The sequence below is a fragment of the Marmota monax genome, unplaced genomic scaffold (assembly GCF_021218885.2).
Source record: "Marmota monax isolate L192 unplaced genomic scaffold, Marmota_monax_Labrador192_F-V1.1 WCK01_AAM20220418_F8-fsc00099, whole genome shotgun sequence".
Classification (NCBI taxonomy): domain Eukaryota; kingdom Metazoa; phylum Chordata; class Mammalia; order Rodentia; family Sciuridae; genus Marmota; species Marmota monax.
This window is the reverse complement of record NW_026692126.1, coordinates 2577249-2605232: the sequence shown is the minus strand read 5'-3', so window position 1 is coordinate 2605232 and position 27984 is coordinate 2577249. Positions and strand designations below refer to the sequence as shown.

Here is a 27984-nt window from a genome sequence, read left to right as displayed (position 1 = left end):
AACACAAAATTGGTAATTTATTGTTGTCATTATTAGGAGGCAAAAAAATGTAGTTACAAGAATCATATTCCAAACAGAGGTTAAATATGAGCTGAAAAGTGTAAAAAAGGAAGAGGAACATCACTTTACAAATCATTAAATTAAACAAATAAACAAACAAAAAAACCAAACCCAAAGAACCAACCCCCCATGCTGAGTTCTCTCCTTGTGCAACTCTGCAAAATGAGAACAGAAAATGAGGTGGGCTGTGGAGGTGGGAGCCCTGGGTGGGGCAGGAGCCAGGGACCAGGAACAGGTGGAGAGGGTGCTGGGGCAGCATGGACACCATTTTCCTGCCCCTTAGGCCTGGTGGCCTCTGGCACCTGGTTGTGCCTGGTGGCCCTACCAAGGCTGGGGGCAGAGAAGTTCCCACCTGCCTGTGGCATTGCAGCCCTGTGGGGACAAGCCCGATTGGGAGACAGATACACACAGGACCGGGGTGTGCGGGGGGTGGCCACCAGTAACCTGGGCTGATACCTGACCCAGGCGCCAGGCTCTGCCTTTCTGGTCTGAACTTGCCCCAAGCCCACCCTGCATCTCTCTCCTTCTCTCCAGATGGCCCCTCCCAGATCCTAAATGGCCCCTGCAGCATCAAATGGTTGATTTTAGTCTTTGCTTAAATTAAAAAATTAAAATATATATACATATATATACTGTACACACAGGACAACAACAGAGAGTGTTGAAAAGGGAAGTCGAGGCGTGGGCCAGGGGGAGCCGGGGCTGTGGGAGGGAAGCAGGGTTGGGTGAAGGGATGAAGGGAGAGAAGGGGGAGAGGTTAGGGGCCCAGTTGGGGGGCAATTTATTTTACAATAAAAACAGGAGTTCAAACCTCAGCAGAATGGGTCTCTGGGAGCCCCAGAGGGCCGTCCCCACACTGAGTGAGGGGGGGTGGGTTTGGGGGGATGGGGTGGGCGGGGAGCTCGGCTTCAGGTTTAGATCACTGCCGTCCCTGGTCGGAGGGAGAAGGGCCACGGTCTCAGCTTCTCCGTGACTTTGAGTGTTGAATAAGCCACTGTAGGGTGATGTCTGGGCAGGAGATGAGAGAAGTGTATAAGGCTTTGCTGAAGCTGGCTGGAGAGTGACAGTGAGCCCAGGGTTCCCCAAACCACAGCCAGGGAGCACGTCGAAGGGCACCCAAAGCCCAGGTTGACAAAGCTCCACAGCCCCAAATGGAAGGAGACAGAGCCCCGCCTGTAGAGTGGCCTGGAGTTGTCTGGTTCAACCCAGAACCTCAAAGGTGCAGAAGGGGGCTAGTGGCCCAAGGTCATACACCACTGAGGCAGAGCTGGAATATACTCAGAGTGGGGCCTCCTGGCTGCCCATTGCATCCGAGGACCACAAAGCTTTGTGCTACAGCTGTGGACTGGGAACCTCTGAGAGCCCAATACTAAGACATCCAGAAAAGGTCTCCTCTCCCTTCCCCACTGCCACTCCCCGAGGTCAGTAGCTCCCCAAACTCACGCACCAATATTGTCCTTCTCTTTGCAGGAGATGGAGTAGCAGCAAATCTCTCGGTCCTGGATGGCAGACAGATTCCTGGGGGGAGACCACAGTAGAGTCTGCTGAGGTTGGGACTGATTGGGGACCTGGGACTAGGGAAAGACAGGGGCTTTTTCTGCCTAAACCTGCTACAATGAGGGCGAGGCTCTTGGAAAGGTGCGTTCTGCTGCCACCATGTGGTGAATGCTAAGAACTGCAACAAGCCCAGCCTCCAGGTCAGGTGGCTGGGGAATTTGGGGAGCTGGAAGTACAAAGAATCATCAAACTCACATTTTTTCTATCAGTTCCTTCTCATCCAGTGCCCCTGGGAGATCTCGCTTGTTACCCAGGACTAAGACCTACAGTGGAGGAAGGATGAGGATTAGACGTAGAGCAGCCCCGCCCTTCCCTACCTCCTCTCCCCACCCTTGGGACGCAGGCTTTTCTCCCACCCCCAGTGACCTCCCAGCCAAGCTCCCTTGCCCCTTTCACTCCATTCCCTTGCTGACCGGGATGCCCTGCAACTGAGGTTTGTCCAGTAGGTTGTGGAGTTCATTTTTGGAGGCCTCGATCTTCTCCTGGTCTGCAGCATCCACCATATACCTGGGGAAAGGCAAGGCAGGACAGCGCGTGGACACCATGCAGGGGGGTGGGCAGGAAGGAAGAGGGAGCTGGTGCTGGGAGCAGGAAACTACTTGCTGCGGGGTGGTCCCTTCTGGAGCTGCGGGCGAGCCTGGCTGGGCTCAAGGCTCTAGCTCAATGAATGCTTTCTCAATCTATGCAGGTAAAAAACTGGTGACTCCTGGGGCCACCTCTATCCTGGCATCTGTGGAAGCTGTTACTCATGTGGCACAGGCTTGGGCCCTGTAGGATCAGCTGTAAGTCCAGCCCAAAGTGACCCATTTAGGTTCTCATGAAAAGCCTACGTAAGGCAAGAGTGGAAAAAACAAAGGAAATCCCAGGATATTTTCTTGCAGCAAGATGCTTAAAAAAAAAAAAAATCAGGTTAAAAACCATCTATTGTCTGTTCTATCAGGAAAACTAAACGACCTATTGTCTGGGCATATATATGTCAAGTAAAATTATTTCTAAAACATAAGGCAATGAAATACCCCCCAAATTCAAGACAGTGGTGACGTGAGCTGGGGATAGGCAGGGGGACAATGAGGAGTCCCCCGACAGTCCAGCTGGTTTGCTGGGGCCCTGGTTCTTAGACTGGGCAGCGTTCCAGAGCATTTACCTAATAAGAAACAAGCAGGGTGCAAAACAGGCAGATTGTGCACAGGAAGTTGGCCCTGAACCCAGGACTAGGTCTGATTCGATTCTGTGCCTCTGAGGTCCCTGCAGATAGTGTATGTGGCAGGGAGTGGGGTGGGATGGAGGAAGACCAGGTAAGCGGAGGAGTCCTTCAGCCCCACCGGCCCATACTTACACAATGGCACTCACTCCCCGGCAGTAGCGCTCCCACATGCTGCGGAAACGGGGCTGTCCCCCAATGTCCCAGAGCTGAGCAAGAAGAGGGTGAGATGGCCTCAGTAGCAAGTAGGTGACCAAAACCCATCTTGGCTCCTTAGCAGTTCCCCCTCCTCTCAGTTTCTCCTCCTCTGTCCCCACACCCTTCCAGCCACCTCTGATACCTTCTGCTCTCTTTTTCCAGCTTCCCAGCGATGGGACCCCTGGCCTCTGGTCTCCCTGGTCTGCTCCTCCCAAGAGCCCCTCTGGCCCTCCCCATCACAAGTGCTCCTCTACAGCCACCTTGCTAGTGCCAGTAGTTTCAGCCTCCTGCCCCTCACCTTGATGGTCACGTTCCCTTTGGTGATTTTGCGCATGTTGAAGCCCACGGTGGGGATCATGTCTTCATTGAACTGTCCTGACTGGAGGGAAGAGTCAGAATTGTAAAAGGTGCAAAGCCCAACAGGCCCAGATGTGCCCTCCCTGTGGTCACAGGCCAAGGGGCTGCAGGAAGAATGCAGCACTGAAGCCAGAGTCTCTTAGACTTCCCTGAGGCAGTGAGGCATGGGGGTCAGTGTCACAGGGACCATCTGTTGAATGCCTCTTGCTTGCAGGCAGGATGGTCCACAACCAAACTAGGTGTCCACCCTGCACCTGGAGATCTCTTGTGAAGAGGCCCATCTTCCTCAAGCAATCTCAAAGTTTCTCAACCCAGACTGGGAGAAAGTTCTTCATAAGGTCTAACCTATGGCACTCTGTTAAGTGAAGCCTCTTGACTGTATTTAGTCTGCAGTGGAAGGGAAGAATAAATTACTTCCCAGGAAAAGGACCTGGAACAGGTCATGGTCTAACACTCAAGGGATAAATCAAGGAAAACAGACATATTTTCAAACTAGCAGTAAATGTTCAAGTGAAAATTGTGGGGTGAGGTGTAAATTGACCACTCTCAAAATGTAATAAATGCCAAGAAATTTCAGAATTATCCATGGTTAGGCAGGCACAGTGGCATCTATGCCTGTAATTCCAGTGGCTCAGGAGGCTGAGGCAGGAGGATCTTGAGTTCAAAGTCAGTCTCAGCATCTTTGTGAGGCCCTCAACAATTTAATGAGGCCCCATCTTTAAATAAAATTTTAAAAAAGGCTGGGGTTGTGGCTCAGTAGTTAAGTGTCCCTGGGTTAAATTCCTGGTGCCAAAAAAAGAAAAAAAAAAAAAAAGAAAAGAAAGAAGGAAAAAAGAATTAACCATAGTTTTTATTTGCACTCTACTCCATCTGATAGGGCGGATAACCCACACTCTATTATTTGTTTCCATGCATCTCCCCCTAGACCCAAAGCTTCTTAGGGAGAGGGCCCATGCCTACAGCAATAGCATTAGGGAATGTTTGCTGACTATTTGAGAGTTGATTGTAATTCCATTCTCCATAATCCATGTTCAAATTCTAGTCATTTTCACTTCTCCCCTCTAAACTGTCTCTTAAGATCTCTGGATTGTTCTAAACCAACCACAGACTTCAAATAAGGCCAGACTTAACTCCCTCCGGGGTCATCTCCACTCACATAGGACACTTCTGCTCACTACCCAGAAGGAGACGGGGCTCACTTAACCCTGAACTTGAAAGGGACAGCCCTGTTCCTTTACCACATCCTTTTTTCCCACCCAGTGAAAGAATCAGTTGCCTTGGTTCCCGTAAAGAGGTCAGGGGTTCTGACCACTGGCCAAGCTGTGGGAGATGATCAGTTCTTTCTCAGCATCTCCAAGTCTAAGTGAAGACCCCTCAGGTCCTCTTTGAGCACCCTTCCCTTCCATCCACAGGAACACCTGCTCCCCAAGGCCTCAGGGTGATGTGAGAACACAGTGACCATGAACAACACCCAGTGACAAGGTAAAGCAGGGGTTCCTCATCTGAGGCTTTAAAGGTCCCCTGGATTTCCTGAAATTGCACACCATCTCTGTGTGTGATGCTTCGTTTATATGTACAGTCACTCCTTGGTATCCACAGGGGTTGGTCCCAAGAACCCCTCCACAGTACAAAATCTGGGGACGCTCAAGTCCCTTAGATAAAATGGCACAGTTATTTGCCTATAACCCACACACAGCCTCCCTTATATTTTAAATTATCTCTTGATTACTTATATCTAATAACAATGCAAATGCTATGTAAATAGTTACCATATTGTCATCATCCTGTATCATTTAGGGAAAAATGAAAAGAAAAATTAGATTTATGTTCAATACAGATGAAATTTTTTTGTGTGAAAACTTTTTTTTTTCCCCCCAGTACTGGGGATTGAACTCAGGGGTGTTTAACCACTGAGCCACATCCCCAGCCCTTTTTTATATTTTATTTTGAGATAGGGTCTCACTGAGTTCCTTAGGTCCTCACTAAGATGCTGAGGCTGGCTTTGAACTCATGATCCTCCTGCCTCAGCCTCCGAACTGCTGGGATTACAGGCATGCGCCACGGTGCCCAGCTTGAAAAGTATTCATAAGAGGTCTTGCTATGTTGCCCAGGTTGGGCTCGAACGCCTGGGCTGAATCTATCCCCTTGCCTTAGACTCCCAAGTAGCTGGGATAAAAGTCATGCACCACCATGTCTGGCTTCTTCTGAATATTTCTGATCCTTGGTTGGCTGCATGCAGAGATTCATGGAGGTCTGACTGTACGCTTCTTGGGGGAAAGGGTCCCTAATTTTTCTCAGTTATCCAAAGCGTCCAATAGCCCCCCAGAAGTTAGGAATCACCAGGAGAAGTGTGTACCTGAAGGAGGACTGCCTGCCCTCTGGCAAAGTAAGGAGAACTAAGGGTGGGCCTGATACCCAAGCCCCGGCATGACTCTGGGCTGTGGGACTGGGCACCTGCTGGGCCAAAGGACACCCCGCCCCATCCCAGCTGACGAAGAACATGGAGGGGTTTAGGGTGTAGCTCAGTGGTAGAGTACTTGCCTGGCATGTGTGAGGCTCTGGGTTCAATCCCCAGTACTGCCAAAGAAAGAAAGAAAGAAAGAATTTGGAGCTGGGTGTGGCAGTGCACATCTATGATCCCAGCTCCTCAGGAGGCTGAGGCAGGAGGAGGACAATTTCAAGGCCAGCCTCAGCAATTTAGTGAGACCCTCCCTATCTCAAAATAAAATAAATAAGTAAATATAAAGGACTGGGGATATTGCTCAGTGGTAAAGCATCCCTGGGTTCAACCCTAGTATAACAAAAACCCCCATAAGTCTGAGGAAGGAAGCCCAGTTCTTATTCATCACCATCACAGGAGAGCTTTAATAAGATACTTTATCCTCTCTGGGACCCAGGGTTTCCTACTATAAAAAGGGGGAGAAAGGTTTTGGTTTCCTAGGAGTTATGAATAAGGCTAACCAAGTGCTTGGAATTTTCTTTCTTTCTTTTTGTGGGGGTGATATAGATAGATCCCAGAGTCTCCCCACATGCTAGGCATGAGCTTTGCTACATCCCCAGCCCTTTTCACATTTTTAAATTTTGAGACAGAATCTCATTATATTGCCCAGGCTGGCCTTGAACTTGTGATCCTCTTGCCTCAGCCTCTTGAGTAATGGAGATTACAGGTACCCGCCACCACGCCTGTCTAGAATAAGTTGTAATATGGCACAGGAACCATCATTGGTCTTTAGCAATAAGACCCACAGGCTCCCAAATAGATGAGAATCTAGCCTGGTAGAATGTGACCTTGGCAAAGAAAGATGCTAGGAGAACTTCAGGGAGTCAGGTGCCCCCCCCCCCCCCCCCCGACGAGGAGTCTCTTCTGTTCAGCCATCGTCAGAGCTAAGTTGGATCAGGGTATGACTTAATTTCCCTGCTGATGCCTCCCAAGTTCCTCAGGTAAGAACAGAAGTAATCTTAAGTTATTTAGCCCAACCTCTTGTCTCAGACTTGGATATCCTCTGGCCCATTCCCTCCTGGGTCCACTCTAACTATTATAAAGTTCTTTATAATGCATCAAGAATCCATCTTCCTATAATTTCTAGCCTTTTGTTCCTAAATCCTGGTGAGTACTGCAAGATTAGTTCTTCCATAGGACAGTCTTTTATTACGCTTTTAAATATTTGAAAATATCCGTTTCCCTGGGCTAAAACATCTACTTTTCTACCATCACAATTCTTTCAGAACTCAGATCAGGTTTTGTTTCTTAGAAGCGCTGTAAACTTTCTACCTAATTTCTTTTCAAATTCCTATTAACCTGCTGAGCGGCTACACACACTCAATTCACTTCCTACTTAAAGCCAGACCTCATCCAGTGAAGAAAAGAACCCAATGGGAAGATGCCAAGACAGAGGCCAGGGGAACACAGGGAGGTGATGCAGAAAGTCAGTGGTGGGCATGGGAACAGAGCCCTGGGTTCCTGGCCCTTCATTTCCAGAAGACACTACTTATTATATACAGGGTGAGCAGAAAGTCTGATGTGGTAGCGCTGGTTGTAGATCTGAGGACACTGGAGTTACCCAGATGCTGGAATTCCAACTGCAGTCTGCAAGGGGCGGTTTTTCTTGGAAGTCCTCTTTTAGGGAAGGGACTCAGGGTCCTGCTCTTTTAGGATGTACCAGTTGAAGTGATAAACTTAATATCTAAATCACGGTTCTTGGAAATCCCATCTTTGGGTCTAGGACCAGTTCCCTGGACAACCCTAGAGTCTGTCCCAAGGTTTCCTGGGCCCCACAAAACCCTAAAGTATGTCTCAAGGTTTCCTGGACTAGAGAGAGGGAACTTTCCCTGAACATCCCAGAAACTCTTGACCCTGGCAGCAGCATTTGGGATTCTTGGGTTCTGTTGCTGCCCTATGTCATAGCCTCCCATCTGGATTGATGCTCATCCAGAGGGGGCCTCCAGACCCAGAAACTGAACCCACCTGGGTACTTGTCGATCCCTGCCCAGGAACATGGCTTTAATAATGCTCCACGAGGAGAGTTTCCTTGGGGACAGGAGGTGACTTGTTTCTCCTCTTGGTCTTATTCCAGAGACATCTCCCAGAACTAAATGCCTAGAAGCCCAGCCACTGAGGCCTGCAGAGCCAAGTAGGAGTGCAGGTGTGCTGCTGCTCTGGGATCCCAAGAGCCAAGTCAATGCCAAGTCTAACCAAGGAGTCTCTGACCCTGGAGTTAGAGCTTAGGCAGACAGGAGCCGAGAAGCATGTCAGAAAACATCATGCCCCAAACCTTAGCCACAAACTAGACATTCTGCCCTGGCAGGAGATGCTGGGTAGAGGAAGGGGCAGAGGTCACCTGCAGAGCATGAATAGGGAAGGAAGCCAGTGCCCAATCATGACCTGAGTACCAGCCCCTCCAGCTTTCCATCTGTCCTGCTGCTTCAGACCAAGTGTAGTAGTAATAACTCCACCCCTGGGGGATGCTGAGACCTGTCAGGGAGACTCAGGTCCTGCAAGGTTGGGTAACAACTAGGCAGGTGGCAGTGCTAGGCTGGGGGCCACTATCCTTTGCCTACCTATCTATTCAGCATTTTGTATCAATATTTGGCCACATCACGGTTCTTGGAAATCCCATCTTTGGGTCTAGGACCAGTTCCCTGGACAACCCTAGAGTCTGTCCCAAGGTTTCCTGGGCCCTACAAGCCAGAGTCCTGCCTGGCTGGGAAATGCAGGCCGCAGCCATTACTGCAGCCTCAGCTCACACACCCAGGGAGCTCATCTTCCGTTTTTTGAGAGAGATTTTAACTCCTTCTCCACCACTCCCCTGGCACAGAAAGACTATAGTAATCGCCCTCCTTAGTTTTGACTCCCGGATGCCCCCGGAGCCACTCTCTGCCATGTCCCCAAGTGGGTAGCGCCCCTGCAATTCATCCTCTGGTAGAGAGTACCTCCTCTTGCAACTTCTGAGCCAGGCGAAGACTCCAAACTCCCTTTACGGTGCCATCCTCTCTGGACCCCCAGCGACACCACCATCCCAGAGAGGTTCCGGGAAGGAGGAGTCTGGGTCTGAGCCAAGGGCCTCAGCTGACTCCTCTGTCCCTGGGGACTACCTCCCCTCTACGCGGTGGGGTCGGGGCATCATCTATCAAAATGGGATGGAGCCCTCAGGGTGGGACTGGGTTGGCCCAGGCCCCCTCCCAAGCAGCTCAGACCGCCTGTCCCGTGACGCTCCTTGCGCGGGGCGGAAAGGCCCGGGCACTTTCGCCCCGTCATGCCCCCTTGCAAGGGGGCCTGTCTCAGCCCGCAGCGGGTCCCAGGTGCCTGGAGACCCCCCTCTGTGCCGCCAACCCCAGAGCGCCACCCATCTCCTGGATCCCCCCTCCCCTGCCCCCAGCTGTGCCATCCTGGCTCAGGAGGGAGAGCGGGTCGCGTGCCACTCGGGTCCCCCACCGGCCGTGCTAGGCCCCAAGCGCCCCGGGCCGGCTCCTCCCCCGCCCGACACCCGGCGGTGCCCGGCCATGCCAGGCGGCGACCCGGGTTTCCCAGCGCGCAGTGCAGGCGGAGACAGGCCAGACCCTCGGCCCGCGCCCGGGCCCCGCGCCACGCGCCCTCGTACCGCGATCACGTTGACGAAGGTGGTCTTGCCCGAGTACTGCAGCCCGACCAGCGTGAGCTCCATCTCCTCCTTCCAGAACAGGGCCTTGAACCAGTCCAGCAGTTTATTGAACAAAGCGATCATGGTCGCTGCCGCCGGCCCCGCCCGGTGCCGGGTCCCCGCCGCCCCTCGTTGCCCTCGCGCTGCGGCCCGGAGCGGCCCCTCCCCGGTGCGGCCCGGGTCCCGCTGCTCGGTGCGGGCGGAGGCTCGAGCGCGGCGGCCGACGACTTGCTGCCCCCGGATCCGCTCGCCGATGGGTGTGGCTTCAGCGCCCTCCTCCTCCTCCGCTGCCGCCGCCGCCGCCCTCCCGCGGGCCGGGCAGCGTCCTGCTCGCACCCGAGCGCGCGCTCCTCCCTCGCCCGCAGCCAGGGGCCGACGCCCGCGAGCGGTGGGCGGGGAAGCCGGGGCTGCGAGGGTAGGGATTGACTGGCAGCGACGAGGCCGGGCGCTCGGGAGAGGAGGAGAATTTTATTTTCTCTCTCTTCTTGGGCCACTGAGCGCTTACTGCCACTCCTTCGTTCTTCAAGGGTGGTGGTCCTGATGCGGGTGAGGTGCCACTAAGCAACAGCGTCTCCAGTTTGAAGAAAGGGGTGCTGGAGTCGCCCACTTTCCAGGACACAAAGATGAGATCTCTAGGAAAGGGAGGCAATGGAGGCTTTTTGTTTCTTAATCCCTGCTTCTCAATATCCCTGGGTACTGAGTCCCCTCCTCTAAAATGTACCCAGGGGAGAGTAACAGCCACATTTGGGTCTTTTAATACTCCATCTTGTTTTGTTAACCACAACTTGCCCAGGCTACTTGTTCAGGAGGGCCTCTGGTCCAAAGTGAAATAGATGTTTGAACTTAATGCTGATTATTGCTAGTATCATGACGACAATGAAACAGACAAAAATCCTGGCAGGGGATCCCCAGTGAGGAACATCTGTGGCAAAGGGAAATATGTGCTGTTTTGGTAAAAAGTAAAGTTTTCTTCCAGAGCAGAACTGATAGTGGGTGGTGTAGGACCGCAGAGACGCCTCCACTCCTCTCTTGCAGGAACTAACCACCGGGCCTGCTCACCCAGCCAGCTGGACCTCACTAGTCCCCAGCTTCAGGGCAGTTCCCAGCTTCTGTTGGATGCTCCTTTGAATTTGATTTCCAAGAATACTCCTATGGAGTCTACTCTCTCAATCAAAGGCAAATAAACTCTCAACATCAATCATATCCTTCAAACCTACCCAAGAGTTAGATGACCCCAACTGACCAAATAGTTGCCAAAGTGGAGGAATCCCCACCTTAGACCAGTATAACATTCTGGTTTATTAAGCACTGTCTGTCTAGTCTGTACCTTTTATAAGTCTCCCTTTAGCTCCTAATGTACTTGATATGCTGAATGACTGAATATGTCTCCCCCAAATTAATATGTCGAAATCCTAATCTCCCAAGTGATGGTATTAGGAGGTGGGGCCTGGGATTAAGTCATGAGGTGGAGCCCTACTAGATAGGATTAGTGTCCTTATAAAAGAGGAGAGAGAGAGAGGGAGGAGAGAGAGGAAAGAGAGAGAGGGAGAGAGAGAGAGAACGAACAAACACGTGCAGTCTAGCCCAGAGCCTATGCCCCTTCCACCAGGCAAGGAAACAGAAGGCTCTGCTTATGAGCCAGAATGTGGGTCCTAACCAAAAACTGAATCTATAAGCACATTGATCTTGGACTTCCTATTATTCAGAACATTGAGAAACAAATTTCTTGAATTTGTGTTTGTGTTTGTGCTTGTGTGGTGCTGGGATTGACTACAAGGCCTTGTATGTGCTAGCAAGCAACCTACCACTGAGCTACATCCTCAGCCCCAGTTTCTTTCTTTCTTTTTAATTTTTTTTTAGTTGTAGTTGGACAAAATACCTTTATTTTATTTATTTCTTTTTATGCAGTGCTGAGGATCGAACCCAGCGCCTCGCACATACTAGGCAAGCACACAACCGCTGAGCCACAACCCCAGCCCCTCAGCCCCAGTTTCTGTTGTTTAAATAACCACCCAGTTTGAGCTATTTTGCTATAACAGCCTGGTCAGGCTAAGATAGCATACCTAGGTCTCATTTCCTAAATTGATTTACAGTTGCACTTTGTTTCCTATCCTTGGAAGGGCTAGAAAAATGAACATCCCAGGGGTAAAGATTGCTGCAGCCTGTAACTGGTCTGTGGAGTAAACTGTATTGCTATAAAGAGCCCCAGAGGCTTGAGAAGATGGAAAGAAGGAATCAGTCAGTCATCCAACAAGTCTTTATTTTTTCCACTTGGTTACTTCTCCAGAGCTGGTACCCTCTGAGATCTGGAGCAAGGTTACTCACAGTGCAGAAGGGTGCCCTTGGGTGCTATGCCATTGCTTTCCTCCAGACTGGGTCTGAGCTCAGGGCAGGATCAGGCACTTGAGAGCCCTCCACCTCGCTTGGGTGGCACAGATGGTGGTGCCTCTCACAGGGCTCTGGAAGGTGGAGGTATAGGTGAGCCCACTCCAGGCCTATGAAGAATGAAGGGACTTCTCCATAAGGCCAAGCAGAAGCATGAAGAAAATGAACCTCAACAGCAGCACTACATGTCCTTTAAAAGAGACATCATGAGAGGGGAGCCCAGCTGCTTTCTGGGACCAGCTCCTTGGGGTTTTCACGGAGAATGGTGTTTTACTACCATCATCCTCAGAGTCAAGAAAGACTCAGGGTTTGGGTACCTTCCTGAGATTTTGTAGTTGAGCCCTGAGATAAATCTGGGTTGCCCTGGAAATCGTGTTGAGATGAATGGTGATTAGTTCTCTGGGGTAGATATGAGGGGTTGCAATTCAGTGTGAGCCCGTCTGTCTATACGGGGTGGTTGGAACTCAGAATGTTCTGGAAACAGCCAAGCTCTCCAGATGTACTCTGCAAATGCAGGGCATGGAGGATATGGTGGGGGTGGGGGTTTTTGAATCAGATGAAGTTCTTTGTCTCCTCCTCTCTCCTCTTTCTTTGGTGCTTCCTGGGCACCCAGGGTATCTTCTGAGGTCATAGAGCAAAGCAGAGAGTGTTGGGGCTCCACAGAAAGTAGATGGGTAAGTGGCAGGCAGTTATGTAGGCAGGGGCAGCCTTCTTGGCCTCTGATTTGTCCCCACATATTCTCTCTTTAAGAGGTTTCAACTGACATGCCTGATCATCGCTGTAGCCTCCTCTCAGGATACATGCATGGAAACAGGAATCACCTGGGTCTTTGTTCACCTTCGAGTGGGTCATCCAGCACTCACTGATGCATAGGGTGGAGCAGGGAGCCTGCCAGGATGCTGAGAATCTGACTGAGGTCAGAACCAGACTTTTCCCAGCTCTTCATCTTGCCAGTGCTTAGGCAGGGCCTGGGTGGAGGATTATCTTGGAATCACCCTCTTGCCAGCCCCAGGAAAAGGAGAGACCACTGGAACAGCAGCTGGGAACTTCTCTGATTGCTTCCCTTATGACAGCAGAGCACTTTATGTCCATGACATAAATGAGAAGATTGAATGCTCACAAAGAGCATTTTCGGGAAGAACAACACACCTGGGCTTGTGTCTCAGTCTGTGCCAGCTCCTATCTTTAAGGTCAGAGATTTGAAGGCTCCTCTATTACCCATCTGGGGCCACTAGGGGAGGCAGAGGAGTGGCCAGTGGGGACACCTGAAGCCTGGCCTCTCATTCTTGCTGATTCAGCTTCCTGGAACCCTAAGTGCTCACTAATGGGGCATCCCTTCCCACTGTCATGCAGGGGGTACCCCAGATCCCACAGCCCACTTCCCCAAACCCAGGCCTGAAGGGCGGTTGGCACCTGGGCTGGTGGAGGGTGGCAGGGGTCAGGGGCTGGGTTCCTGGGGCAGCTGGGCTGCATATAGGGCCAAAGTGTGGTGCAGGAACTGGTATTGCTCCGCAGTCTGGATCATTCCTCCTCTGCAGGAAGAAACAGACCATGATCGAAGGAGGGACAAGGAGCCTGCTGAATGGCTGGGGTCAAACGTCTCCCTGGTCTTACTGGGAAAGTCCTGTCTTTCTCCCTCCCCTGTGTTAATTTTACTACTTTCTATTCCTCCTTGAGGCCCCTCAAGCTTCCCCTCAAGAGAGGGAGGCTGGGTACTAAGGGGGAAGTACCCTACATTGACACTTGGTCTTCTCTGATCCATTTAGCTCCTGAGCAAAACCAAACTTCTGATTTCCTCAGGTTGGGTCAGGAATATCCCTGAGCCACAAGTTTTCCTTTCTAATAATCCTAAAAGTGAAAATAGTAATTCTGTGCATTTATATAGCAGTTCCCACTTTCCAAAATACTTTCATATAAATTCATATAAATTTTCATATAAATTAACCTATTCCTTTCAATAGCACTCTGAGGATGAAGGAATGGGCCCAGAGAAATTTAGAGACAGCTCAGTAAGATGCAAGTGGGAATTTGGACACTGCTTCTCAATCTCTAAATCCAGTAAGCATCGGGACTTGCCCATGGCCACCTCATATCTAGAGTCAACTGTATCTTTTTTTTTTTTTTTCAAGCTCTCCCAAATAGGCATTTGGAAGAGGCTGGGGAATGCACGAGAAATTGAAGGGTCCTGGGAAGTCCATAGGGTGGCATATTTAATTCCAGGCCCCAAGCTAAAATTCCAAATAGAGATTCATTCCTGGATGTTAGCTGCAAAATAAACAGCTCTTAAGCCAAAGGGATCCTTTCCTTTCTTGAAAGAGTGCTTGATGGTGATTGTCTAGTGGTGCTGATGCCCAAGGGCCCTGGCCACTCATTAGCATGACTAGTCTTGTTTATCATGCACCCACCTGTCTAGCCGCAGTTGGCACACAATGCCCAGAATGTCCACTTCCCCTCGGGCCTTCAGCTGTTGGCAGCCAATTCGGGTGGCTATGAAGCAGCCTGTCCGGCCAATCCCTGCACTGGATATAACCAGAGAGAAGACGGGGAGGTCACAGGAGGGAAGAAGCAAGGGAGTAAGGTGAACAGGAAATGTGGGAGCCGGGTCCCAAATCTATGGACAAAAATGGGACCTGCTGGGTGTGGTGGTGCATGACTGTATTCCCAGTGACTCTGGAGGCTGAGGCAGGAGGATTGCAAGTTCAAAGCCAGCCTCAGCAACTTAGCAAGGCCCTAAGCAACTCAGTGAGATCCTGTCTCTAAATAAAATATTAAAAAGGGCTGGGGATGTGGCTCAGTGGTTGAGTGTCCCTGGGTTCAATCCCTGGTACCAAACAAAAAAAAAAAAAAAAAAAAATGACCTGAAGGTGCTGTATTTGTGGGGCAGGATTCTGAGGATGGAACACTATACCCCAGCTTCCAGCACCTCTGGAGGAGTTTGCCTCTCTTTGCATTGGGGGAGATGAACCCAACGTCTCCTGCATGCTAAGCATGCGCTCTACCACTGAACCATGCCCCAGCCTTGAGCCTGTACTGCTCCTCAGCCTCACTCCAGGCCTAGTCCAGGTCACCTTCCGGTTCCTGTGGACATTGCAATGATCTCTTTTCTGCGTAACAATCTACAACAGTTTCCAACTGACGGTGCCCCACTGTGGGCTGGCTGCCCCCTCAGGCCCTCCTTATCTGAATATGACTTCCTCCCAGTTTATACTCAGCCTCCACAGCTACCTAGGCCTGCTCCCTCTACGCCTCCCTCCATTCCATCCACAGTCCTCTTCTCTCTGCTGTGCGCTATCTTGCCCTTTATTTCAAAACCCTCTCCTTCCTTCTTGAGCAACTCTTGCATGACCCCTGATAGAAACCACTAATGACACCCAGCACCTATATCCAGGGGTCACCTGTGGGTGAGCCCAGGAGGCCCCTCTAATTTATACTTTTTTGCCTGGATGTTGTTTTATTTCGGATGTCCACTCCCCAGTGGTCTCCTTGCTTTATCTGTCCCCTGTGTCACCCCCCACCCACTCCTACTTTCATTCTGTAGCCAAAGCATCCTTTTAAAATAGCAAATCTGAGCCAGGCTGGGTGGTGCATGCCTGGAACCTCAGCAAGTTTGGAAGACTGAGGCAGGAAGATCACAAATGTGAGGCCAGCCTGGGCAGCTTAGCAAGACCCTTAGAAGACCATGCCTCAAAAATAAAATAGAAAGGGCTGGTGATGTAGCTTGGTGGCAGAGCACTGGCCAGCATGTGGGAGGCGTTGGATTCAATCCCCAGTACCCAAACAAACAGAACCAAAAAGCCGCAAAGAAATAAAATGACAAATCCAAGGTCTTGGGTTCTATCCTTGGCACCTAAATAAATAAACAATAAAATAAACCCAAGTGTTTTAGTCAGCCCTCTAAGGCTGCTCTTCACGTGGCCTTCACTTGCCTTCTGGAATCATCTCCCATCATTATTCCCACACGTAATGGCCCACCCTCTCACCCTCCCACCCTGCAGCCAGTAATGGACCAAGTTTTAAATTTCTTCTCTCGGCCTTTGCGTGTGCTGTTCCGTCTGCTTGGAATGCTTCCCCTGTCCCTTCTCACTTGATCATTTCCCTTACAGGTCCTAGGGTAGCTTAGCTGTCCTTCCTCTTGGAAAACCTCTGGTTAAAGTCTGAGTTAGGCAACCTGACTCTGCACTGCCCATCAGAGCTCTCACAGCATCGTGTTGTGTTTAGTTGTTTAATCTGCCATCATTCCCACCAGGCCCTAAAACTGTTAGGGAAGAATCCAAACTATTTCGGTTACTGTTACCTACTTAGAGTCTAACATTGTGCCTGACAATAAGAGGTTTTCGATAAATACATGTTGAATGATCCCCTAACCGCAGGGATTGTACATGTTTCCTTTTAATAGCCAACTAGGAGCTTCCCGATATTCTGACGCCTCTCTGCATTGTGCCTGGGTGTGCAGAGATGTCTGGGTTCTGCGGGAAGGAGGTAGTAAGAGCAGAACACTTGCTGAATGACACAGATTCCTGTCCAAGTAAGAACTAGGCCTGCCTGATGCTCTTCTGCTCCGACCCCCTTCCCAGACCCAGTGGGAGGGAGGGGAGCATGGGATCCAGGCCACGGTGGAAGCAGCGGTCCCCCACCTGCAGTGGACCACGATGGGCCCAGTGTTGGCAGCTGTCTCTGGGCTGTCCTCCACCTCAGCCACCAGGCGCAGCAGGGGCCCGGCTGATTCCGGCGTCTGGTGGTCAGGCCAGGCTGAGAAGAGGATGTGTTTAACTGACCGGCGTTCCTCCTGGTGCTGGGATAGAGACAAGGCGTAAGGACGGGGGCCGGGAGAGGGGCACTGCCCACCTTCTGTGGCGTTAGAGGAGGGCAGGGGCTACAATAACCCTGTGGGGGAGTCGTCAGCTCAGAGCAGGCAGGGCTGACTCTTCCAGCTCATCATCCCGCCACGCTAAACCCAGTGAAGGAGCATCACCCTGGGACAGGGAAAGACCCACGTTCAAGGCTTGACTCTGCCTCTGACTAGCACATAACCCCGTTTTCTTTGCCTAAAAAGTGGGAACGGTGATATATTGGTTTACTTCCTGGGATGCTTGGAAAATAATGAATCAACAAAGAAATGTTTTGAAAAATGGAAAACACTATGCAATCATAGAAAACCTTTCTAAAGCACTTTCACGTGGACTGTTACACATCTCTTCCAACCTCCTCTCATTCCTTCAGCGCACTCTGGATCCTTCCTCTCCTTGCTGGACCACTCAGCAGGGGTAGAGTGGCTTCCTGTCCATTCCTATATGATTTGTTCCCTCTGTGCTATTAGACTAGGGGCTCCCTGAGGTCAGTGCCCAAGTCTCTCTTCTGTGGATCAAACGCCTCTTTTAGATGTGGGCTCAAGATTTGGATGAGCAAGCTTGGCTCCCAGCAAAGGCTGGGCCTGAGGCCCAGAGATGCTGGGGGTGGTCCAATTTCCCTGGGGTGGTACCTGGATGGTGAGCTGCCGCACAGTGTATTCTGGGCATTCTTTGGTATCCTGGATGCGTATCTGGAAGGGTCCATAGGTTTCCTCTTTTGTGGGCCAGTAGTGGACACATTTCTAGAAGGGAGGGAGCTAGGAGTCAGAAGGGGGGTGTCTATCAGCTGCAGCAGGGGTTGGGGAAGCTCTGAGGGGGCTGGTATCACCCTGCATATCCCATCTCCTCTGGGGAGGTCAGCAACTGGGACTTGGCTCTCCTGAGTTTGACCCTGCAGGCCAAGTATTCGTCCCATCTCATATTTTGGCCAAGACCCCGCTACCTGGAGAATAGCTCAGACAAGAGCCAGGGTTGCCTGTCAGTGTTCTTAGCTCCCAGGGAGCCTGTGGTGCCAAGCTGCCTGCATGGGGGTGTGTGAGTGTGTTGGGGCAGGATGTAGCCCTTTTGGGGGTTCACCAAGGACTGTGGCTCTGCCGCCTACCTCCTTGCCCTCTCGGAGCTGAGTGAGCATGACAATAAGGCACACTTCTTCTTGCCACACCATCTCCCAGAAGTCTGACACGGTGTTGGGCATGGGACCCTGGGTCGCGATATAGACCTTCTCCTGCCCATCGTAGCCCTGGGGAGGTGGGAGCACAGGGAGGCAGTGAGATCCGAGTGCCAGGGAAAGCCCAGGCTCTGCAGGTGCTGGATCAGGCTGAAACCAGTGAACACACGCACGTGTACAAGCACACACACTCTCAGAAGCCACAGGGTGGAAAGGACAAGGTCTTTTTGTTGTTGTTTTTTAATTGAACCCAGGGCCTGGTACAGGCTAGACAAGTGCTCTACCACTGAGCCACATCCCCAGCCCAGGACATGGGTTCTGGAGTGAGGAACATGTGAGTTCAAATCCCTGTTCTGATGTTTCCTAGTTATGCTATTATAAGCAAGTTACCTAGCTTCTGTAAGTCCCAGCTTCCTATCTGTAAACTGGGCATACTGATATCTTTCTTGCAGGAATGTAGTGTGGATTAAAGTTAATACAATATACTAAGAGTCTGGCATATAATGGGTGCTATATAAAAGTTTGTTCCCTTCCTCCCTTGCTGCTTTCTTCTAGCACAAAATACCAAAATTGTTCATTGATTGTGAATTAATGTTTCACTTTTATATATCACTCTTATATATTTAGCAGTGAAATGTAGCACCCTCTCTCAGGCCTGTCTCTGTCCCCTTCAGGATCCTCAGTTTCCTGTTCCTCAAGGTGATGGTGAAATCCAGCCCACTGTTCTGCTAGTTTTGCCTGACTAGTGGAAGACCTTGGGTCTGCACTGCTTTTCTGACAACAGCTATTCGGCCTGCAGCCTCAACTGCTGTCATACCCATGTTGGCCACTAGAGGGGGCTGCTTCTATTTCTACTTAGGGTGGACAGAGGTGAGAAGTTGGGGTAGAGAGCCCACCTTGCTTTTAGGTTCCTATTACTTGGACATTAATCCAACCATTTCCACAAAGGAGGGGATGTTTGGGAAAAGCACATGGGTGGGGGTTCTTCCATATTTGCATTGGCCTCTCCCATGAATATCTGGGGGGAGCCTGGGCAGTTGGTGGGGGTGGGTGGGTGGGTGGGGTGTTACTATTTGTGTTGGTCTCTCCCATGAAGATTTCAGGAGTCATTAGCCTTTAAGAAGCTAATGGCTAGGTTCAGCAATGTTCATTTTCCTGCCAGGTTTAGAGACTTGACATACACAGGGTGATAAGGTGGTTTAAGGAAATTTGGCATCTCTTCTTTTCCGAAAATTTTTAGCATGTTTTCTAGGTTGGTGACTTTGGGTCTGTTTAGTGTCCATCCAGCCTGGCAGGGCTGTGACAGCAATGAGTCAGAGCAGACAGGGACATCAACGCCCCTGACCTACCAGCCACAGCTGGGAGATACCATCTGACATCTTCAAACACAATCCCATCACACCACCGTTGCGCCGGTACTGCAGCCCGGCTACTCACTCGGATGTAGTTGGCATTGATGTAATCTCCATCCTCCTGGCTCTGCACCCGACAGAGACAGACACGGCTCTGAGGATCTAGGAAGTAAAAATCAGTGGCGGTCAGAGGTCAAAAGGTGACCAACTAATACAGACTCTAACTGACTCAGAGAAAAGACTTGTGACTGTCACAGTCCTTTATATATAGCAAGTAGCCCAATGCCCACTGGATTATTTTATATGTAGCTAATAGGCAACCACAGAATAATTTTGAGCGGGAGATTGATATCAATTTCCAGCCATAACTTGGGAAGGCTAACTGAGTGGTACTGTGCGGGATAGACTAGAGAGGAAAGGGCATGGAGCTGCAAAGATCACACAGGAAGTTCTTGTAACGATCTACTCTTGAGATCAGTGAGGGTGCAGAACAGGAGAATACGAGTAAAATTGGAAAAAGAAGTGCTGCAGAGAAAGAGTGTCTTTTCAGTGATGGATATGGGGTCCAGAGGAGTGACTTGCCCAAGATCACTTGGTGGTTAAGTGGGACTCGGACTCAGATTTCATTCAGCTACTAGATCCTGCGGTTTCTCCTCTAGGGGATGGGATTTCTCCAAATCAAATCCAAACGAGGATAAAGAAGCAGGCCTGTGAGGAAAGGAGAGGGGATACTCCCCTCCAGAGCCAGCCTGGCTATGAACAGAGGAGGCCCAGAGGCCAGGGAAATCTCAGGCAAGGGGACTGTCCCCTCTCTGGTGGCTGCAGGGCTGGTCAGAATTAGGAAAGGACTAAACTCACATCCTCTCCACTTGGCGGAGCACTCCCAGCCTCTGAACCCATCTCAGCTGGCAGAGGCGCAGGAGGAGGAAGGGAGTACCAGCAGGAGGTAACCCCAGTGTGGAGTCACTGCAGGGGGCAGCCTGATGGGGCTGCTCTCAGGGCGGGGGTGGGGGGGGTGGGGGGAGAGGCTCAGAGGCCTCTGCAGAGCAGGAGGTGCTAGCCCTGGCTTGTCAGCCCAGCGTCCCCCATCCCAACCTGCTCAGCAATCTCTCTGTCCTGCCTCCATGTGTGTTTCTCAAAGCCCTCTATGTCTTGGGGTATCCTCCCAGAAACCTCTGCTGCTGTGAAGCCTCCCTACATGGGAGGAAGATGAGGAAGTTTTGGTACAGGGAGCTGTGTGACCTTGGGCAAGCTATGTAATCCTCTGTCCCTCGGTTTCCTCATTTGCAAAATGGGCATACTAATACCATCATGCCAGCTTCACAGGGACACTGGGAGAAATGAATGAACCAAAAGGGCGGAGGGCAGTACCTGGCCCACAGTAGGCATTTGCAAATTTTATCATCGCTGCTGCTGCGATTATTGCCCCTTCTTTCCCTCATCAGGGAAAGAATATTTCCAAGTTCTCTTGTCCTTCCTTCACCCAGGCTGTGCATCTTGCCTTCTGAAGCTTGCCAGTCCTGGGCAGAGTGCCCACCTCCCTCCATCCCCACTGCCGCTCTTACTTGGCAAGATGGTCTTGTACCGGTCCTTGGAGGCATGACCAGGGATATCCAGGTCTTCAGGGTTGACGAAGTTTGAGGGGATCTTCTGGCAGGGGAAGAAATGAGTGAACAGCTGCTCCCTTTCCCAGCATGCTTTTCTCCCCTTCCTCCCTTTCCTACTAGTGCTGGACCCTGGCCATCCCTTCTTAGCAGGCTAGGGTGGAAAGTAAAAGAGGAGACATGGGGGCAACCTCCTTTCCTGAGCCCCCAGGGTGCAAAGAGTGCCCAGGGTGTCCATGACGGACTGAGGCCAGCTGAGCACCTCTAATACAGAGGACAGACTGATGCAGAAGGGACCCCAAGTTCTTACCAAGAATTCCTCCTCCAGTTGCTTGGGGCTGGGTGGCTGGTGCTGCAGGGCCCAGCAGGTCAGGGGGTGTCCAGCTGTGCGCAGAAAGTGTAGGGTGACCTCCCGGGGTGTGTTCACGGAGCAGATGGGCTCCACGGTGCCCAGGGAGCGCACATCCAGCATCAGAGCCACATTGGAGCCCCGCCTAACGAGCACCCAATAAAAACCGTTTATGTTACAGTTATTATTGTATAGGGTACACTTGAGGAGGCGGCTCCTCGTCAGTGCTCCAGAGGCCTAGTGCATTCGAGGGTTCAGGGCCCTGCTGCATGCTTTTGTCCCTTTGTCAGCCAGATAAGGGCACACGGAAACAACTGCTCTTCCCCGCTGCCACCTCTTCTCCTTCTCAACCTGGCCCCCAGGCTCACACCTACACGCAACCTCTCCCCAGGGACAGCCAGCCAAACCTAGGATTCAAGGTGCAGGCTCAGGGTTGACATGAAACTCTGTGCCCCAGAAACACAAAGAACATGCAAAGGATATGCAAATTAGTATGATCGGGTTTTCTTTCCAGATTGGAGTCCAAAGTAGAGGGTCTCTGGACTCAGCTATCAGACCTGGAGGGGCAGGTGGAGGGAGGGGAGAAGCGAGCCGGGGCCCAGGGCTGGGAAGACCCTCTCCACAGGGAAGACCTCACCTCTCCTGTAGCCGCACATGCTTCTTGGCTGGTGCTTTGGCAGGTGGAGGTTGGGTCATCTTGGCTGCCCCTAAAGATGAGGTCGGCCGCAGTGCTCTGGAGCGCCCCCCACGGGCCTGGACCATGCTGGGGTGGGGCACTGGCCCAAGGGAGGCTCACTCGGCCATGGCCATGACGTCTGCCTGGAAGACAAGGCCCTGCAGCTGCTGGCCTCAGCCTGTCTGGCCAGAAGGAGGCTCCCAAACCCTGTTCCTCAAGAGGTGGCCTCATTTTCAGCCCGAGGACAGGATCTCTTTGGTGGGATCCAGGGCACAGGCCACAGTCTGACTGAGGTTGGAGTAAGGAAAAGATAAAGGGTGGAGTCCTGGATGAAGATAGGAAAGAATCCAGAGGGAGAAGGAGGGAGACCAAAGCGCACAGGGCTCTAAGCTGGGGTCCCGGTGAGAGGAGGCCAGGGAGAAAGGTCAATGGTGGGAACCACACAGAAGGAAGGGACAAAGCTCTCAGAAGCCACCCCTGACTCTAACCAGTGGGACTGCTCCTGAATGAGAAAGCGCACGCCTCTGGCAGTGTTGGAGGCCGTTGGAGACCCAGACCCACCGGGCTGCTGGCCCCTCACATGGTCCTCTCCGAACCGCTGGTAGGTCCACTCCCAAGATAATTTCTGGCTTCTGGGGTCCCCGTCCAGGGAGGTTAGCCTGGGGGTGTTTCCTTCCTCCTCCTGCCCTTCCCCCATCTCCCGCCTCTGTAACCGTCACAGGAAATGGCCTCACCAAGCCCTTGAGCGACAGTGCATGGTGAGGCGACAGCTAGGGGCATGAGTGGGGGCATGGAGGTGATGAAGCCACCTCTTCTGGGGGCAGTCCCCATCTCTCAGAGCCAGGGTCTCAGGTGCTGAGACAGCAGGGTCTAAGTTGCTAAGCCCACAGGGATGGAGGTGAGGGGACAGCGTGGGCCCTTGCAGGTGCGGGTGGTGGAGAGGGCTTCTCCTGCAGCAGGAGGGCTCTTTCACTTAGTTCTCTGCGCTCCCTGTGGCTTCCCTGCCCTCCTGGCTTCAGGGACATCAGGTGTATGGACACCCACTCCCCAGCTGGCACCAAGGGCCCACTCGCCCTCCCACACACCCCCTTCCCCAGGCTGTCCCCACCCTGGGGCACAGCACTCCTGATCCCTGCTTCAGGTACTTACTGAAGCAGCTGTGTTCCCCAGGCTGCCTCTTGCCAGCTGTCTATCTGTCTGTCGGTCTGTCTTTGAGGACTGAGAAGGATTCAGGAAGCCAGTTTCCTCCCTCGGCCCCTCCTCGCTTCCACCCACGCACACCCCGGCTTGCTCGTGCCGCCCTCCCGCGCCTGTGCAGCTGCCACCAGGGGTCGGTGCCTCCTGCCTGTGCCCCTAGAGGCTTCGTGCGATGTCTTGGCACCTTTGCCAGGGGCCAAGGTCCTGTTTCTGGGAACAGGTGAGGGGCTGGGCCTTCCTTGAGCACCAGGTTCCTCTGACTTCTAAACCCTCTTCCCTCCTGCCACACTGCTCCTGTGGGTCCTTGTCACGTCCCATTTCTGTCTGCTTTCTGGGCAGAACTCAGCTGGCCCCTTGCTCCATGCCATCTCACAAAGAACCCCAGGTGGCTCCTCGTCCACCTGACCATGCCAGAGGCTTATTTCCACTCCTGTGCCTCTGCCCAGGGGCCCTCTCCCTGGAAGCCCTTGCTGTTTCATGCCTTGGAACCTCATGGCCAAGAAGAAGCTGCAGCTTCCTAGAGCAGATGTGGTGCAGACCTGGGGTGGGAAGCAGCGGGCAGGAGTCCTTGCTGCATGTGGGAAAGGAGGGCCCCTGGCTGGGCCAGAAGGGCTTCCTCAGGCTCTGAGCCCTGCCCAGCTCTCTGCTCCCTTGGCCTGCACATAGGCCAGCCACCAGGGGAGTGGACCGTAGAGCTGAGTTGGAGGAGAGTCTGGGGCTTCCCCTAGGTCCCCTGCCCCCTCTGGGCCTCCTCCCAGAACCTGACATCCTTTCAGAAGACTTACGAATCATCGACAGGCTCTGGCCCTCCTGCCAGGGGACTCCCATGTCCTCTTCACTACTGGGGCACCTGTGTGCCTGGGGCTTGGGGAGCAGCCCCCAAATCCAAGACGCCAGGGCCCTCCGCCCCTGCCTGGCTCCTCTGGCTGGCCCCTGGAGGCCTGCAGCCCAGCCGCCCCGCGGTTCATGCTGCTGCATCTCCTTAGACCTTGTAACATTCCCAACATCCTTCCTGGCCCCAGCACGCTCCCTCCGCATTCCCTCTCTTCCTCCCACTTCTCTGATTCAGCTGTCAAACGGTGACAGCAAAGAAGACATGATGTACAATAGGCACAGGGGAGGGCACACAGGGGGCGGCAGGGGGCTTCAGCTGACCCTCACAGGAGAACGTTTGAGGTGAAGAACAAGAGTGACCCTTTGGGCTCAGGAGGCCTCCTGCTACCTTCCTTTGCCCTTGGGAGGTGAAGACTCTTTTCTGAGCCTCTCCTTGGCTAACTGATCCTGGGTCCATCTTCCCTGTAGTTGGTGTTCCTCTAAGAATGGGGGGGGGGTCGCCCAAGGAAGGGGGCTAGGTGGAGCTGGGAAGTATTTGGCTGTAGGGCCAGCGTGAGGTGGCAGGAGCAGGAGCCTGGGAATCCCTAGGTCGCTGTGGGCAATGATCTGAGGCTGGCCTCTGCCTTGACCTCCCCATGTGGGTCAGTGTTTCTTCTGGTCAGTGGTGTGGGCCCTGGAGTAAAGGAGGGGGCAGGAGGGGATTGGAAAGAGGGCCCCCGCTCTGGGCCGACTGTTGATTATGATCAAGAACAGGAAGCTAGGATACCACAGGGGTGGGGGAGGAGGAAGTGGGCCAAGTCTCCCCTCCACTGGCTTGCCCAGTGCCCCCGGGTTTCCATGCCTGAGCCCTGTTGGCTCTGAGCACATCCCTGACCCCTCAGAGGCTAGGGCCGGCAGAGGTCCAAGTGGTTCAAGGAAGCCAGGAGCCTGGAGATGAGGAAGGGGGTTGATACAAGGGGTGGGTGTAATGCTGGACATTGAGCAAGACCCCGGGGCCCTCCCAGTTTCCTTTGGGAGGTGGAGGGGAGAATCACTTCTGGCCTCCTACCCACTCCCTCTCTCTTCCTTTGCTTAGAAACGCCTGGACATCCATGGAGCATGTGGCTCGAGACCCAACCACAGGCCTCTGATGGACAAGATGCTGCCCCAGCCCCTCCCCAGCCTGGCCTGGGAGCCTAGTCCACCCTCTGTGCCCCCCCACCCTGGTGTGAGCTTTGCCCCATCTTGACGCTCCTAAAGTGACTGTCTCTTCACTGCAGACCTTCCCATGCCTGGGGTGGAGCTCTCCCGGGTGGCTTTCCAAATTTCATCACTGAAATTTCTTATTTGTTTTCCTGGGTTGGGATTGAGTTTCCAGCTACCTTCTGCCCCGGAGAATGTGTATACTAATAGCTGGGAGCCGGAAGACCTGCGTGTCATGAGTAAACTAGGGCCCAGTGCTGTGTGACCTTGGGCAAGTTACGAAGGCTCCCTGTGTCTCCGACTCCTCCTCAGCTTCCTCCCTTCCCAGGGGGATGATAATAGGGATAATAACCCCATGTGGGCAGATGAAGGGAGACCTGTGAAGTGCTTTTGTTCACAGGAGAGCTCAGGAGTCAGCAGAAGCAAGAGAAGCTGGTGAGGGAAGTGGGCCAGGGAGCCACACTGGGTGGGGGAGAGCTGCGTGGGGGAGGCCATGGAGGCTACGCCTTGCCCCTCACCAGCCTTACATCCTCCAGGGAGAAGGTGTCAGCGCAGCTCAGGGGAGGCTCTGCAGGGAGTAGCTCATAGCAGCCAGAGAGGACAGGGAGGAACTGGCCAGGCTCTCGGGCCAGGCTGGGGAGGGGCTGATGCAGGGCGAGGACACGTGTCTCGTCCCATCTGAGACTTGTGGTCCGTCTGGCTGCACACACAGTTACCACTTGGCTCTCCAGTCTGTCTCCTCCAGTCACTCCTGATTCCTGGGGCTGTGAACCCTGACTCCCATGCTCAGTGTGAGAGCCCCTGGGGGACGGGATACACCAGCAACTCCCAGAAACCCCTGTTCTATAAAATCCAAGGGGGCATCTTGGGGAAGGGTCAGCTGCTGGGGGCCAGGACTGCTGGGCCTCACATCTGTCCTGTTCCTCTCCTTAACTGCCCTACTAGCTCCTCTCTGGACAAGCCCTTAGATCCTAGGTGGCTCTTCCTGAGGAAGCCGACTTGTTCTGCCCTGACTCGGCGGGCCCAGGCTCGTTGGGGAGACAGACACCGAGGTCTTGGAGCAGGAGGCAGGGATACACCAGACACACGGTGAGTGGGGCAGAGGAGTGCTGGGCGGCCCCCTGGGCTAGCCTCCAGGGAGGCCCACAGGGCATGTCCCAGGCTGCCCCTCTGTGCCAGCCACCTCAAATGCCATCACCCACTCCAACCCCATTTCCCTCCTGCTACCATTTGAGTGCCATGCTGGTACAGGGGACTTTTCCATACCCTTCAGCCCTGGCTGAGAGGATCAGCTCAGCATGGAGGAAACCAGGGCCAGCCTGCTGGGCGTTCCAGGAAAGACCCCAATTCCTCTCCTGTCGCTGGGACCCTGGCAGGAGAACGTTAGGGCAGAGGAAAGTCCCTCCCTGTCTCCAAGCTCAGAGTCAGAGAAATGGACATCTGCTCTACAGCGTGGCCCTTTCCTCGCAGGGGCTCTCCTGTCGGCCTCCCCCTGGGTGTTGTTTCTGGACACCCCCTCGTGTGTCCATTCAGACAGGCGTGAGCTCCCTCCTGATACACCTGTGCACACTTGAACACACACTGTTGGGGCACACCCCTGCCCAGGCCCCCAGCCCCTGCTGTCTCTCCACAGCTGCACCTAGGCCTCCCCCTTCCCCGGCGACCTTCCCCAGAACGTGGGAGGGACAGTGGGCGACTTGTCCTCTCCTGCCTGGTGATTATCTTCCTCCAGCGTGGGGGATGCCCAAGGCCTGGCTTCGGGTTGTGGGAGAGCAGAGGAGGGGCCGGAAGAGCTGCCTGGGACAGCTGCAGGGAGAGACAAGGCCAATTCACATTTGGGAGCCCAGACAGCAGGACCTGCCACTGGCCCTCTTCTGCCTCTTTCCAGAATGAACTGGTAAGGTGCCTTGAGACCTTGGGAGGACCCTCGGGGTTCTCTAGGGAGAGGATGTGGGTTTGTCTGTGGGGGTGGCTGTTGGGGAAGAGGTACAGCCCTGTGGTTCTTTTTTGCTGAATGGAGAGGCTTGGTCTTGGGGGTAGGCGGTGCTGATTCTTATCTGTCAGAAACTTTCTGTACTCTCTCTGGAGCCCCCCTCCCTTCCCAAAGCTGCCCCTGGCTGGGTTGGGGGCTGGCAGCTGGGCCTACTGTGGTAAAGTGCCTTCTCAAGGTTCTCTCTAGCTTCAGAGTCAGGGCTGTCCCCAACGGGCCTCTCTTTGGTGGGGACTTTGGGACCACCCCGCCCCATGTCCTGCTCTATCTCCTTAGATTCTGAATTAGGATGTTTCCACCCCACCATCTCTCCTGTTTGTGGCTGCTGGTCGGGACAACAGAGTAAGTTGTCCCCAGGTGAGGTGAGATGGGGAAAGGACCAGGGTAAGGAGTTGCCCCACCTCTTGGCCAGAGCGGGACGGGGACCTTTCCCCTTTCTTGTCAGTTTTCCTAGTTGCTAGGTCCCCCACCCCCACCTCTTCTGAAAGAACACACGTGTGCATATGTACACACACACACACACACATGCACACACGCACACAAACACAGCCTGGAAAATCTGATGAGTCTGCAGTACTGAGTTTCCAGGCCCCTGTCCAGGGCCGGGTGGGCGGCTCTGAGGTTTGGGGCTGGGTGGAGGGGGGTGCAGCCCCCAGTGCTGGGCTCTGGTACAGGCCTGTCCTCCCTGCTGGGGCAGGCCCAGGGGAGTCTGGCCCCCGCTCAGAAGATGCCTTGCTGTTGGAGTCTCGGTACCGGCTGCTTTCTGTACACCCCCTCCTGGGCTTGCAGAGTCCTGGGCTCTTCCTGGGGCCCAGCGCCTCTCCTCTGCTCCCTTCCCTCCCACCCGAGCTGACTTGGCACTTGGCGTGGGAGCACCTGGGTGAGCGGTG

General features: G+C 53.2%; 2 protein-coding genes and 1 long non-coding RNA gene across 10 annotated transcripts; 1 reads left to right on the top strand and 2 right to left on the bottom strand.

The window, feature by feature from the left end:
- Positions 1-9751, bottom strand: Arl8a (ADP ribosylation factor like GTPase 8A). Its single transcript, XM_046464063.2, has 7 exons — positions 9472-9751; positions 3315-3395; positions 2954-3027; positions 2031-2124; positions 1813-1880; positions 1508-1578; positions 1-1068 (listed from the first exon to the last, which is right to left on the bottom strand). Exons 1-7 carry the CDS (start codon positions 9592-9594, stop codon positions 1019-1021), a joined length of 561 nt encoding a protein of 186 aa, XP_046320019.1. The 5' UTR covers positions 9595-9751; the 3' UTR covers positions 1-1018.
- A 2002-nt stretch (positions 9752-11753) lies between these two features.
- On the bottom strand, positions 11754-23166 carry Ptpn7 (protein tyrosine phosphatase non-receptor type 7). Of its 8 annotated transcripts, XM_046464033.2 has the most exons (11): positions 23041-23165; positions 21853-22034; positions 21177-21360; positions 20828-20912; positions 19348-19424; positions 17845-17982; positions 17375-17485; positions 16530-16687; positions 14301-14414; positions 13309-13427; positions 11754-12863 (listed from the first exon to the last, which is right to left on the bottom strand). In XM_046464033.2, exons 2-10 carry the CDS (start codon positions 21975-21977, stop codon positions 13334-13336), a joined length of 1086 nt encoding a protein of 361 aa, XP_046319989.1. In that variant the 5' UTR covers positions 21978-22034; positions 23041-23165; the 3' UTR covers positions 11754-12863; positions 13309-13333. The 8 variants fall into 8 exon arrangements, with proteins under 8 accessions (XP_046319989.1, XP_046319976.1, XP_046319980.1 ...); XM_046464020.2 differs by lacking the exon at positions 13309-13427 and having other exon boundaries at positions 20828-20909; positions 23041-23166; XM_046464024.2 differs by having other exon boundaries at positions 11754-13427.
- Positions 23167-25762: 2596 nt separating this feature from the next.
- On the top strand, positions 25763-27430 carry LOC131424943 (uncharacterized). The gene is made up of 3 exons (XR_009228616.1): positions 25763-26193; positions 26837-27001; positions 27371-27430. It is a non-coding gene; the product is annotated as an uncharacterized LOC131424943 (long non-coding RNA).
- The last annotated feature ends 554 nt before the right edge of the window (positions 27431-27984 follow it).

Bases quoted from the DNA above. Each gene is read 5' to 3' on its own strand.
- Arl8a (XM_046464063.2), bottom strand. From the start codon at position 9,594: ATGATCGCTTTGTTCAATAAACTGCTGGACTGGTTCAAGGCCCTGTTC. The intron at 2,125-2,953 runs GTAAGTATGGGC...GCCTTTCCCCAG, and splicing joins CGGGGAGTGAGTGCCATTGT to GTATATGGTGGATGCTGCAG. The intron at 1,579-1,812 runs GTGAGTTTGATG...GTCTCCCCCCAG, and splicing joins AAGGAACTGATAGAAAAAAT to GAATCTGTCTGCCATCCAGG.
- Ptpn7 (XM_046464006.2), bottom strand. From the start codon at position 21,977: ATGGTCCAGGCCCGTGGGGGGCGCTCCAGAGCACTGCGGCCGACCTCA. The intron at 17,486-17,844 runs GTAGGCGGCAGA...CCTCCCTTCTAG, and splicing joins AGCTCCGAGAGGGCAAGGAG to AAATGTGTCCACTACTGGCC. The intron at 16,688-17,374 runs GTACCACCCCAG...TCTCTATCCCAG, and splicing joins TGCGGCAGCTCACCATCCAG to CACCAGGAGGAACGCCGGTC.